The following is a 13,786-nucleotide window of genomic DNA, read 5'->3' on the forward strand; positions in this document are numbered from 1 at the left end:
CTGATGACCCTGCAGATCGCACTGGGAAGCTACAGGCTACAGAAACTTTCATTTCAGAAGTCAGAAGTGGTGGGGTATTGATTGTGAGTCTGATGGTAGTGGTGGGAGTGCTGCCGAGTTGAGTGTGTATGTGTGTGTGTGTGGGAGGGGGGTACCACTCACATCTGCTGAGCGAGGGAGTTGTCGGGGGGACTACTGCAGGCTTCTTCAGCTGGGAGGGACATGTCAAGGAGTGGTGGGGACGATTTCACCCGTACACCTCATAAATAATGTCTTTGAATGATCCCATATATCATAAAGTGTGGGGAGATGATTGGATGCATTTCAAAAAGTGGAAGGGACATGCCTAGATTTTGTAACTCTGTCTCTTGTCATCCTTAGATTACTGTGAAGGGTGGAAAGATCCTGCCAGTGAATATTGAGTGCTACTCCTGCAGTGCATTATCTACTCATAGCGTCAGTCACAGTCTCCACGTCACACTGTCTGGAAAATGTGAGGCCTGCAGCAGCACAGTGCTCGTGAGTTATCCCCCAGAATGTGTCACGTTCTATTATTTTTATTATCGTTTTGTAAGGATCACTTATTGGCCACAGATATCATCATGCGAAAACTACAAAGGGACAGGCCATGAATAATCACTGTTGAGTACTGCACTTGCAAATAAAAGGTCTTTTCCCTCATCAGTAAAATCTCATCAGTGTTCAGTTAAACTGAGATAAATATGTATTGTATTTAGTTTCTCATAGACTGCCCTGCTGTTCTTCTGTTCTCAGTATGAGTGGAAGGCAATCGGGTCGAATGGTGAGCTGCTGGAATTGAATGAGGTGACAACTACCACAGGGGACACCTCTCCAGACCTCGTAGTCAGGAAAGGGGTCCTGCAGGACGGAGTGCACTACACCTTCACCCTTAGTATAACGCACCCTGCTAGCCACAGCTGGGGTTCTGCTAGTGTCACACTGGTGCCCAACTACCCCCCCAGCGGGGGAGCCTGCACACTGAACCCCAACAGAACCATCTATCTTTTGGAGACTATTGTGACCTACCAGTGTTCAGGTATAGAGGCCCTCCTCTTTTTATATTTTCGTAAACTCACACCCGTATTTAATGGATTCGTTAATCAAAGTGTAATGAAATCCAGGTTCCCACAGCTGAAAACCTCAGATTTGAGTTACATCCACATGGCAAGTCCAACAAATTTAAATCTGCTTAACAAAGCTGAAACACAACAGGAACCTACATAAGTCCTTCATTTTCTGCTTAATATTGAACACTGAAAGGGGTATCTACATGTGAAGATTTATCATCATGGCTTCTTTAATGATAGGTGAACAGATAATTTTAGATGTTACAAAGGGCTATACAGAGAGTGTTTTTTATTATAATATATATTTATTTATAAATATGTACAGACATGCTCAAATGTATTGGTACCCCTTCACAAAAAACAAAGAAATAACTTGAAACTGACAAAAGTAATGGGCATCCACCATTGTTTATTCCATATTTAATAGAAAAAAGACTTTGCTTTTGATTTTGTTTTCTACATAATATTGTAAATAATTAAAAAAATAAAATGGCATGGACAAAAATGATGGGACTCTCAACCTAATATTTTTTTGCCTTTAGAGGCAATCACTGCAATCAAACGTTTTCTGTAGCTCTCAGTGAGACTTCTGCACCTGTTAACAGGTAGTTTGACCCACTATTCCTGAGCAAACTGCTCCAGCTGTCTCAGGTTTGATAGGTGCTTCTCCAGACTTCAAGTTTCAGCTCTTTCCATAGATGTTCGATAGGATTCAGATCAGGACTATTCTTGGGTGCTTTTAGCTGTGTGTTTTGGTCATTATCCTGTTGGAGGACCCATGACCTGCGACTGAGACCAAGCTTTCTGACACTGGGCAGTACGTTTCACTCCAGAGTGCCTTGATAGTCTTGAGATTCCATTGTGCCCTGCACAGATTCAAGGTACCCTGTGTCAGGCGCAGCAAAGCAGCCCCAAAACATAACCAAGCCTCCTCCATGTTTCACTGTAGGTATGGTGTTCTTTTCTTTGAAAGCTTCGTCTGCAAACAGAGCTGATGTGACTTGTCAAAAAGCTCCAATTTTGTCAATATGCATTTTAGTAAATTCCAGTCTGGCTTTTTTATGTTTTCATTCAAAAGTGGAGTCCTCCTGGGTCTTCTTCCATGGAGGCCACTTTCGCTCAAAAAGCGACGGATGGTGCGATCAGAAACTGATCTACCTTTACCTTGGAGTTCAGTTTGTATCTCTTTGGCAGTTATCCTTGGTTCTTTTTCTGCCATTTGCACTATCCTTCTGTTCAATCTGGGGTCGAGTTTCCTCTTGCAGCCGTGCCCAGGGAGGTTGGCTACAGTTCCATGGACCTTCAACTTCTTAATAATATTTGCAATTGTTGTCACAGGAACATCAAGCTGCTTGGAGATGGTCTTGTAGCCTTTACCTTTACTATACTTGTCTATTATTTTCTTTCTGATCTCCTCAGACAAGTCTCTCCTTTGCTTTCTCTGGTCCATGTTCAGTGTGGTGCATACAATGATACCAAACGGCATAGTGACTACTTTCCTCTATTTAAATAGGCTGAATGACTGATTACAAGATTGGAGATATGTGTGATACTAATTAAAGAAATTAATTAGTTTGGAATATCAGTGTAATCCAATTATTTATTATCTTTTCTAAGGGGTACCAACAAATGTGTCCAGGCCATTTTAGAATATCTTTATAGAATTAGCAATAATTCATCTCTTTTCACAGCTTCTTTGCTTTATTCTATGACATACCAAAGGCATGCAAGTATACATGATGCAATAGCTTTTAATTTAATCACTTTTCAGGAGGAATGAAGCATTATTTCAATGAGCTGTAAGGGTACCAACAAATTTAAGCACGTCTGTATATACACTACCGTTGAAAAGTTTGGGGCCATTTAGAAATGTCCTTGTTTTCCATGAAAACATACATTAAATGAGTTTGAATAGGAAATATAGTCTTTACCAAGTTAGAAATAATGATTTTTAATTTAAAACTGCTTTCATCAAAGAATATTCCATTTGCAGCTATTACAGCCTTGCAGACCTTTGGCATTCTAGTTGTCAATTTGTAATCTGAAGAGATTTCACCCCATGCTTCCTGAAGCATCTCCCACAAGTTGGATAGGCTTGATGGGCACTTCTTATGTACCATACGGTCAAGCTGCTCCCACAACAGCTCAATGGGGTTGAGACTATGCTGGCCACTCCATTATAGACAGAATACCAGCAGACTGCTTCTTCCCTAAATAGTTCTTGCATAGTTTGGAGTTGTGCTTTGGGTCATTGTCCTGTTGTAGGGGGAAATTAGCTCCAATCAAGCGCCGTCCACAGGGTTTGGCATGGCGTTGCAAAATGGAGTGATAGCCTTTGTTCTTCAAGATCCCTTTTTCCCTGTACAAATCTCCCACTTTACCAGCACCAAAGCACCCCCAGACCATCATATTGCCTCCACCATGACACATGGCATCGAGCACTCCTCCAGCATCTTTTCATTTGGTCTCATGAATGTTCTTCTTTGTGATCTGAACACCTCAAACTTAGATTCGTCTGCCATAACACTTTTTTCGAATCTCTGTCCTGTGTCTGCGTTCTTTTGCCCATCTTAATCTTTTTTTTGTATTCGCCAGTCTGAGATATGGCTTTTTCTTTGCAACTCTGTCTAGAAGGACAGCATCCCGGTGTCGCCTCTTCACTGTTGACGTTGAGACTGGTGTTTTGCGGGGACTATTTAATGGAGCTGCCAGTTGAGGACCTGTGAGGCGTCTGTTTCTCAAACTAGACACTCTAATGTATTTGTCCTCTTGCTCAGTTGTGCACTGGGGCCTCCCACTCCTCTTCCTATTCTGGTTAGAGCCAGTTTGCACTGTTCTGTGAAGGGAGTAGTACACAGCGTTGTACGTGATCTTCAGTTTATTGACAATTTCTTGCATGGAATAGCCTTCATTTCTCAGAACAAGAATAGACTGACGAGTTTCAGAAGAAAGTTCTTTGTTTCTGGCCATTTTGAGCCTATAATCGAACCCACAATTGCTGATGCTCCAGATACTCAACTAGTCTAAAGAAGGCCAGTTGTATTGCTGCTTTAATCAGCACAACAGTTTTCAGCTGTACTAACATAATTACAAAAGGGTTTTCTAATGATCAATTAGCCTTTTAAAATGATAAACTTGGATTAGCAAACACAACGTGCCATTGGACCACAGGACTGTGGTAGCTGATAATGGGCCTCTGTACGCCTATGTAGATATTCCATTACAAATCAGCCATTTCCAGCTACAGTAGTCATTTATAAGATTAACTATGTCTACACTGTATTTCTGATCAATTTGATGTTATTTTAATGCAAAACAAATATTTTGAAAACAAGGAACCCAAACAGGGTAGAAGAGCTGGAATGTTTTTGGATCTTTGTTTGCAGGCTGGATTGATGAAGAGAGAGATCTGACACAACTGATCTACATGATGCAAGTGGAGATGTGTCAGAGGGGATGCCAGTCCTGTAACCTTTTCACCCTATACAGGGGTACCAAGTCGAACTTCGGCACACTGGTACCCCTGGGCACCATCAGAGCAGGTGATCTACCTACCGTAAATGTGCTGATTCAGGTGGAGGACTCGCTAGGGGCCAAAGTGATTGCACTCAACAGGTGAGTCATCAGTTAATGATTGACAGAGTGGCTGAAAAGGGGTAGCAGAGAAATTAACCAGTTCACTATAGCACAGTTACTGATCAGATCAGGTAACTTTTCTGCTTGGATATGTATTGGTCATTTCTGGGGGGAACCTTCCGAAAACAAAAACACTCCTTCAATCCTCAGATCTAAATTCTTATTTTCATTGTTTTCGTGTTGTCATAGTGTTATTCCCCCCTTGTTTTTAAATACATCCAGTATTGCATTTGATTTGTATGATTTCACAAACATTCTGTGTAAATACATTTAGTGACTCTATGGGAGCATTAGAACTACAGTACACAGTAGTGCCTCCAGGATATTGCTGCAAACCATTCCAATAATGTCTTATTCCATATTCTATTCTATTATATATATTATTCTATTATACCAGTATCTATATATGTAGATATGGTAATGTTGTTAAATATGTAATATTGTATATATGCAGAACATGATCTGTTAGTATCTGTTAAACTGTATAAGTTGCCTAAAGATATCTGCTAATTAACTTAATATTAATAATATGCTTTCCACATTTAGCTGATGAAGTTCATTGTTCTGTTTTAGGACCCTGACGGTGCTCTTGCCCTCCCTTCCTGCTGAAGGTCAGGGTGTTATACAGTGGCTGAAGAACAAGAGTCAATCAGAACTGTGGAGTGTTGTTCAACAAGCCAACCCACAGGAAGTTATACCATATTCCCTTGCTCTGACCAGCATGCTGAACCAGGTGAGTTTTCACCATATAAACCAGGCCCACATGCAGACTAATGATGTAATGTGATTTTAAGTCTACATTACATTTCAATTCTGATTTACTTTAAAACAAAAAAATGAAAACATTCTGATTGTCAATGTTTTTTTGTTTTTTTGGAATGGTTCATTGCTTTTAAAATGATAGGTTGCGAATGCTACCCTGGATAGAGAATACAATCTGTAGGCCCCTCCCCCTTTGGGTAGTATCCTCGATTTTAAAGATAACTCACAATATATAGAGCTCTGGAAAAAATTAAGAGACCACTGCAATTTTTTCTTAAATCAGCATCTCTACATGTATGGCAGCCATTCCATTCCATTCATATTTTTATTTTGAATTTGGGATAAATGTTGTCAGTAGTTTATAGAATAAAACAAAAATGTTAATTTTACCCAAAAATATACTTATAAATAGTAAAACCAGAGAAACTGATAATTTTGCAGTGGTCTCTTAATTTCAGCTGACAGGTTTGCTTAACTTGCTGAAATGTTTCCATTGTTTTAAGAAATCTACAGCATATGGGATTTTACTTATTGGATACGGCCACAAAAACCATAAACGAAAACCTAAAATCCTTCACTAGCAACAGTTCAGTGTGGAAAACCATTTGAGTTTGTTACCTTTACGTCTTACTTAAATGGCCCTGCCATGTTTTGATGCTGTCTTTCCAGATTCCAGATGTTAATGAGCAGGAACTGGAGGCCAGGATCGCAGTCCGCAGCAACATCACAAACTTGCTCACCTCCCTCAATATCAACAGCATGGATGACGTGGCCCAGATCAGCTCTGCCCTGGCACAGTGTGTGGTGAGGTTAAAATCTTTTGGAGAGCCTGCTTAGGCGTAGCTGTAAATTACTTCCAATTTATATACACCACTATGTTCAAGCTCGATCCTAACGAACACAAGACTAATTCATTCTGCACCTTTTTGTATTGGGATTTGACCACTGTTCAAGCAAGTTTTAAAAAACTGCCCTTTATTGTGGACAAACAGGAACTTGTTGTACCATTGGATAGTTTTGTCTTTCTATTCCCCCTCCCTCTTATAACTTACTGCCAATTTCAATGCCTGTCCCACACTTGGTGAAATAATTAGAGATTATATTTTCTCTTTAATTGTTTGCTTTTTTGTCTTCTGCCCCCATCAATCCTCTCTGTAGGCTGTTCCCAGGGAATTTGCTTGTGCTGAGTGTCAGCAAAAGGTTCTTGACACCAGCAGGAGGATGATTGCTCTGATCAAGGACAAAACTGGGTTAGGAGATGATACTCCTCTTTCCATTGGCACTGACATTCTACAAATACTGGGTACAGTATGGAGGAAGGAACGCTCATATCATGTTATATTTGTTTATTTATTTTCTTTTGACAGAAAGAAGGGCATTATAGGGGGAATTAACAGGCCCCTGTAATGTATACTAGGTAACCATTAATAACCTAATGCACTGGGTTGGGCAGACATTCTTTGTGAAGGTTATGTATGCTTTTAAATGCATATGCTGTACCTATATTCATATATTACATTGTTTATTAAATCCTATAAAAAATTTGGTTATCAGGCCGTTGGCCAGGAATGTTACCCCTTATTACAACATTGTTTCTATGAAAAACAGATTTCTACTTTTCCCGGAATGTGACCTAGTGTCCATGCGAGGACTGCTGTATATATGACACCAGCCTCTCTCATCAGCCACAAGCTAAAGAAATTGGTGATATAGACAGATAAGCTTCCTTTCCTTGCAGGTGGCTCCATGGCTGCCGTTGATCACAACAGCACCTGGTTGAGCATCGGGAGCCCTGTGGTCACAGCCTCTGTATTCAGTCTGGTTGGCGACCTGATGCGCTCTCTGATGCGCTCAAGGGTTCCCAGCGAGGCAGCGCTGAAGCTGACAGCCTCCGCGATCCAAGTCATGGGCCACCGGGTGAGCTCCACCAACTTGCTTTGCACCAAGCCCTCCCCCCGCTGCCAGTTTTACATCCCCAATGGGCTGAGCAGCCGGTTGCGAGAGGAGAAGGAGGTGGTCCAGATCCTCATGGAGATGGAGATCAACCCCTACAGCGCCAGTCCGCCCATCTCCACCAGCCTGGCCGCCATGGAGTTCACCACCCCAGAAGGGCTGCCTATCCCAATCTCCGACCTCCCCGACAAGGATGCCATCCGGGTCATGCTGAGAAATCACAAGAGACAAGAGATTAGGACCAAAGCCATCACCATCCCTCCACAGGGCTCTGTCAATTTCACTGTGAAAACCACAGAGAGTGACCCAAAGGCTGGTCTGTTCCTCTACTTTAACTTCACTCTGCCTGCAGGTAGGGAACTTGACTGGGATTGCAATTTAAATTTGAGTAATGGTTTCCAAAGTCAATGGATCAATCAGTCTATTTAGTATAGCACCCTTTACAGGGCAATGCTTCAAAGTGCTTTACATGTACAAATGCAAACAACACTGTAAACTACAATTAAGTTAGTAAATATGAGAATAAAACAAGAAAAGTGAGAATAAAATGGATTATAAATGAATTAATTGTATACAAAAAACAATATAGAATAATAATATTCCAGATATATACTGAACAAACACAGTTGTAGCCAGGCATTTTAGTTTGTCCTGTACAGGTACATGGTAACCATTCACAAATCCTTGAGGAGATTTTCTCTCTTGTTATAGATATTTTTGATCTCTTTATTTTTCTATTTACGTTTTGAATTTTCGTCATAGCCAGTCACAAATAAAAATAAATAAAAAATAATTAATTAAAATGAAGAACGTGCTACCTTTTGTGCACCAGCAAAGAGCTAGATTTGTCTCATTTCTACCAAATGATTTGTACCATTATCTGTACATGTTTGAGTGCAGGGAGGAATGGCTGGGTGAGGATCTTTGTTGATGACCGCCCAGCTCCTTCCCATCTCCAGCACCTGCTCGTGAAAGAGCTCTGCCTCTCCTGCAGCTCAGACAGGAGCTTTGTGGAAGAAAACATTTTCCTCTCACCACTGTGAGTAACAGAGATGCATCTCCTTTCACACTTGTGGCAGACACATAATTTACATTAGTTTAGTTCCAGTTGCAGGACAGTAAACATATATTATGAAAAAAACAAAAGGATACATTCAACTTTATGAGGCTTTTGCATTCTTGGTTCACCTGCACAGAGAAATCTGGCCTCTGAGTTTCTTCCTCTTTCCATATGTGTCTGGCCTTCCAACTAAAACAAGGAAAGTTAGCATTTATCTGGCAAAAGATCTGACATATCAGAGTTTTTTCCATTCCTCTCTCTATGGACAGACGCAATGCATCTCAGGAGTACTACGTGAATGTCAGCAGTTTGGTGGAAGAAGGGCCAGTGCAAGCCCATGTATGTGTGTTCAGCTCCCTGTGCCAGTACTTCAGCCCTGAGGAGCGGGCCTGGAGCAGCAAGGGGTTGAGCCCCTTAAGTGGCAGCACCCCTGAGACAGCGCACTGCCTTACCCAGCACCTCACCGTTTTCGGGGCCAGCCTGTTCGTCCACCACAGCGCCCTCATCCTGCTCCCACCGGTGAGTCCCACAAGCACTCACCCTTATTCTGCTTTACTCTACTACAGGAATACTGGGTAAATGAAGCAGCATGATTATACATTTTTGAATGCTGTTTGTGTACCCTCAAATAATTATCTTTCAAACATTGCATAAAAATAACCAAATACCTAAGTATAAGTATATACTTATTTTGAGGTAATGCATAATTATTACAGTAGAGATTCTCTTGCATTTTGAAGAAGTCTAAATCTAAGTCTAAAGAAGTCTCTTTTACTAAAAGAGTTGCTAAGTTAACACAGAATTGTGGAATTGACACATCAATTGCATCCAAGTGTTAACAAAAGCAAATTATTCGTTTTGTACCATTCATTGTATCATTCGTTCTTGCGTCTTTCTGAAATTGGTAAACGATAAGTGGTAAACGTATCGTAACATAACATATTGTATCGTAAATTGTTTGGAATCCCTTGTATTTTCAGAGTGAGGGTCCAGTTCAGAATCAGGTGGTGGTGATTGTCTCTGTGATCCTCCTCATTATTTACCTGGCCACGGTCCTCATCGCCCATAAGCTGGATGACATCGACATCAACCGCGTGGGCATTGTCCCTCTGTGTGGCCAGTCAGGGCGGTACCACTATCGGGTCTTGCTGAAGACTGGCTGGAACCGGGGCTCAGGTGGGGGCCTGCTGGAGGTGTTCCACCAGCTTTTTCCTGGCACTTCAGAAACCTGGACAGTCACAGAGCTAGATCCGTGCCTCCCTTTAGTTATACTGTAACTGTAAAATGGGCGAGAGACTAGGATTGTCATTGTAGCAATGAAAGATTAATTCAACCTGATTGGTTTTGCCTTTTAACTGAAAACATTTCCAGGAAAAGTTATAATCCCTTCTTCTACTTTACTGTTTACATATATATTTTATGAATTACATATTTTCCACACCTTTGTGACCAAATGTCAGGCCGGGAATATACAAAGAGTCTATATTTGGCTGTATATTGTGCCTAACGCCAATATTATAAATTCATTTGCATGTGGCCTTAGGTGCTGTAACCTACATGTCATAGAAGACCTATGGTTTTCTGTATATGGCCACAAAGAAGTAACCTCTTTTCCATACCTGTTCACAACTAGAGGGTAGGTATCTATTGAAGAGATGGCTCTCTTTTAGTCAGGGTCTTTCTCAGAGCTCTGACTTACAGATTTGTCAGTAATATCTAGAGAGAGGGTAAACATTTCTAAACCAATAACTTTGGTGTAAGTAAAGATTTTTGCCATTTCACTATTAAAAAATAAATGCCATGTTTGTTTACGCAGCGTTTGCTCCAGACTGGAATATGATGTTTGTCTAAATAAATCCTTGTACATGAATAAACACAGTTTGCAATCTCTTGTGGAAACTCCTCTTCATACTAGAGGAGAGCCATATGACTTTTTTCAATAAGACAATGCTAAAAAAGATGTCTAAAGGATAAAACAAAACACCTTTGTTGTCAATTGTCAAATACTTTGTGATTTTCTTCCTAGAATCTGTCTAATAAATTAGGATATTTATCCTGCTGTCCATATCTACATTCAGTCCAGCAATTAAAGGTCCATACAGACCAATATAGACCTTCTTAACATAGGGTGATCAAAATATCTTTGAAAGAAACTGAGTTCAAGGCTACTGAATTGTTCCTATTAAACAGGTACAACGGCCCATGTTGGGATTAGCCTGTATGGGCTGAACAAGAGCGGCTCTCGGCACCTCGACAGGGAGGGGGCATTCCAGAGAAACAGCCTGGACACGTTCCAGATCGAGACAGACGCCAACCTGGGAGAGATCTGGAAAATACGCATTTGGCACGACAACACTGGTAGGTAACGAACTGAAGCATGATGTAAAAGAGATGGCTTCTTTTCCCACTATGGCCAAAGTAAACCATGATAGTTTACAATGGAGATGGCAATTGGCCCACGGTTTGCCCATAGCAGAAAATCAGGAGTGTGTCCATCTCTTGTCTTTTGTTTTGAAATCCTGAGGATAAGTTTGCAATATCAAAGTATTTTTATTTTTGTTTGTGTTTTTAGGGCTTGATCCATCCTGGTTTTTGCAGTATGTCGTTGTGTGGGATAAACAGACAGACAGCATGTACAGGTTCCTGGTGGAGGACTGGCTCTCTGTTGAGAACGAGAGGAATGAAGGCATGGTGGAGAAGGAAGTGCTGGCAGCTTGTAAGAATATTGACTTGTATCTCACACAGCAGCTATAGAGGAACATTAGGTTTTATACAATTTGTGTTACATGCTGTTAAAAGATAGTAATGTAAGTTTAATATTTTCTGTTGAACTGTAAAATGGTAGAACATCCAGATATCCAGATTAACTGTTTGGTTTTGTTGTGGCCATTTCTGAGCTTCTGAGCCTCTTGATTAGTATTTCCTGAAGTGCTTCTCTGGTTTGTCCTGCAGGTCCCCAGGAGTTACACCAGTTCCCTAGGATTTTCAGCTCCCAGCTGGCCCGTGGGATCCTGGACCGGCACATCTGGGTGTCTGTGTGGGACCGCCCTCCCCGGAGCCGCTTCACCCGTGCGCAGAGGGTCACCTGCTGCGCCCTGCTGCTGCACCTTTACCTGGCAGCAGGTGCTGTGTGGTATGGCGCTGTGGGCAACAGCAGCACAGGGTCAGTGTAGGCTTAGGGTTGTACAACATACTGTATTTACTGGTATAGCAGAATCATTGTGTTCATAGTAGAACTGTAATGGTAGAATTATATTGGGAATATTGTATACCCATCTGCTTAATATGTCAGATGTTTTTGTTCTCTTGTAAACAAAGTGTGTCCAAAGTAATTGGAAGTGCCCATCTTTTCTGTCACCTTTAAAGTTTTACATCTACTGGCACACTGATGTAAGTGCATTAACTGGATAAGCCAGAGCTCACATAGAAGCAGAACTGCCTTAATTGAAAAAGTGACTGGACTGACTTCAGTAATCGTAAGACTGTATGTTTTGTTTTGCTTTTTGCTGAATAATAATAAGTCGTTCTGCCTGTGTGTCGTCAGTGGTCCTGTGTCAGCCCGTTTACTGGTGAATTGTGAGACCATCGCAGTGGGGATGACAGTGGCTGTCTTGGTGTTCCCCATCCACCTGCTTTTCTCCTTCCTGTTTCGAATGACACGCAGCAAGGTACCCAACCTTGGCTTTTAATGTCTTACTCCCTTCTTTCTATCTTTCTCCAGCACCACCAGATGTGCTCAGTTTCTTATGTGAAGCAAACATGAAGTACTGATCATCTCTTCAATATTTACGTGAACAGCTGTTCAGACTACGTCTGGGAGACTAATTGCACATTAACTTCCAAACTTGCTTTATTAGTAAACCTTTTGTTCAGACTTCAGTGACTTCAGTGTCCTACATCTTGCAAAAACAGTACAAATTAGTTCTGAAAAAGTATTTATTTGTTGAATTTATTGTTGCTGTGCATGGGGCATAATTAAGCAACTGTGCTTAATTTAAGTCTTGGTGTCCCAGTGACTTTGCACCTTAATCCTTAAACATTTGATATTTTCTTGTTGTCTCTCCTGTGGTGTGTGACTTCACATGTCTCCCTGTGCCTGGCTGTCTCCCAGGCAACAGTGGAGGATCCAGAGCCCACCCTGACAGTCCCGCAGACAGTGGAGATGGATGTGTACCTGGAGCACTCAGACCTGGGCAGCTCGTCCTTCCTCTCTCTCCCAGGGGGGCTTGACTCTATACTGGATGGTGTATCAGAGTCCTCAGTAAGTGTAACTCACCTGGACCCTCAAAAGCCTGACCCAGTGTCTTTTAAGTTTGTTGCCAGCAGCTGATTTTACTAGTCACTGTTTGTACAGTAGGTGGGCATGGTAGTGCTGTGGTTAGTGCTGCTGCCTCACCCAGATTGGAGACTGACGAATATCTGCCTGTGTGGAGTTTGCTTGTGCTCCTGGGGGATAGATGTTTGTACAGCATTGAATACTAATAATGTGCATATTTTTATTTTCAAAAGGTGTCATTAGGAAGCAAGAAGCTGGAGTCAGCCCTGGGCAAGCCAACCAAACTTGAGTATGACAGGTACGTACACTGTCCACCTTGAGGTACACCTACTAGTCCGTAGATCATTTTATTGTGTGGATTCTGCGTTAGTATCCAGATAGAAATGTCGATTTTATTTTCTGGATTATCTTGGATATTCAATTATCCACTTATCTTGGATTCTGAAACGTGATTTATTTTTTTAATTTTAAGTTTGAATTTCATTAGTAACCCTTGACTGTAAAGGAAGGAAGGAAGTGTGGAATAATGGGGAGGGATATGATGCAGTATGTGAGAATGCATCTTGTAAGTATCTATGTAGGTTATGTTTAGATCACCCATGTTGTTCTGATTATAATCTGGACTTTAAATTATTAAACGTTGCTATAGGTACTAGGGGTGGATCTAGATTGGCTTATGTGAACTAGTCAGAAAGAAAAAAAACATTGGTCCATCTCCACAGTTTTGTGAACCGCTGGCCCTCGTGTGACAGTATCTTCGACATCCCGGACCTGCTGTCCTTGGAGCCCTCCCTGAACCGCAGTCGCATCCTCAAGAGGAAGAAAGCGATGCTGCAGCTGAGCATCGAGTCTCCCAGCAGCTCTCCAGCCGCCCCACCCGCTTTCTCCCTGCGTGACCCTGACAACCAGCTCACCCTCTCTGGTGAGCCCAGCCTCACAAACCCAGGAAATGGGGAATACTGACACCTGGACTTGTTATTATTTATTATATATTTCTTAGCTAAACCCCAT

At 41.6% G+C, this 13,786-nt stretch overlaps 1 protein-coding gene across 1 annotated transcript in view; it reads left to right on the forward strand.

The window, feature by feature from the left end:
• pkd1b (polycystic kidney disease 1b) overlaps positions 1 to 13,786 on the forward strand; it is a 40,665-nt gene that overhangs the window by 16,717 nt on the left and 10,162 nt on the right. Inside the window, exons 13-29 of the mRNA XM_066702967.1 lie at positions 382 to 519; positions 775 to 1,057; positions 4,475 to 4,703; positions 5,298 to 5,457; positions 6,156 to 6,290; positions 6,645 to 6,789; positions 7,225 to 7,791; positions 8,340 to 8,478; positions 8,769 to 9,018; positions 9,480 to 9,675; positions 10,690 to 10,857; positions 11,072 to 11,215; positions 11,452 to 11,662; positions 12,044 to 12,167; positions 12,611 to 12,760; positions 13,009 to 13,073; positions 13,498 to 13,697. Coding sequence (XP_066559064.1) covers positions 382 to 519; positions 775 to 1,057; positions 4,475 to 4,703; positions 5,298 to 5,457; positions 6,156 to 6,290; positions 6,645 to 6,789; positions 7,225 to 7,791; positions 8,340 to 8,478; positions 8,769 to 9,018; positions 9,480 to 9,675; positions 10,690 to 10,857; positions 11,072 to 11,215; positions 11,452 to 11,662; positions 12,044 to 12,167; positions 12,611 to 12,760; positions 13,009 to 13,073; positions 13,498 to 13,697 — 3,304 coding nt within the window. The remainder of the gene's footprint in view (positions 1 to 381; positions 520 to 774; positions 1,058 to 4,474; positions 4,704 to 5,297; positions 5,458 to 6,155; positions 6,291 to 6,644; positions 6,790 to 7,224; positions 7,792 to 8,339; positions 8,479 to 8,768; positions 9,019 to 9,479; positions 9,676 to 10,689; positions 10,858 to 11,071; positions 11,216 to 11,451; positions 11,663 to 12,043; positions 12,168 to 12,610; positions 12,761 to 13,008; positions 13,074 to 13,497; positions 13,698 to 13,786) is intronic.

The sequence above is a fragment of the Amia ocellicauda genome, chromosome 5 (assembly GCF_036373705.1).
Source record: "Amia ocellicauda isolate fAmiCal2 chromosome 5, fAmiCal2.hap1, whole genome shotgun sequence".
Classification (NCBI taxonomy): Eukaryota; Metazoa; Chordata; class Actinopteri; order Amiiformes; family Amiidae; genus Amia; species Amia ocellicauda.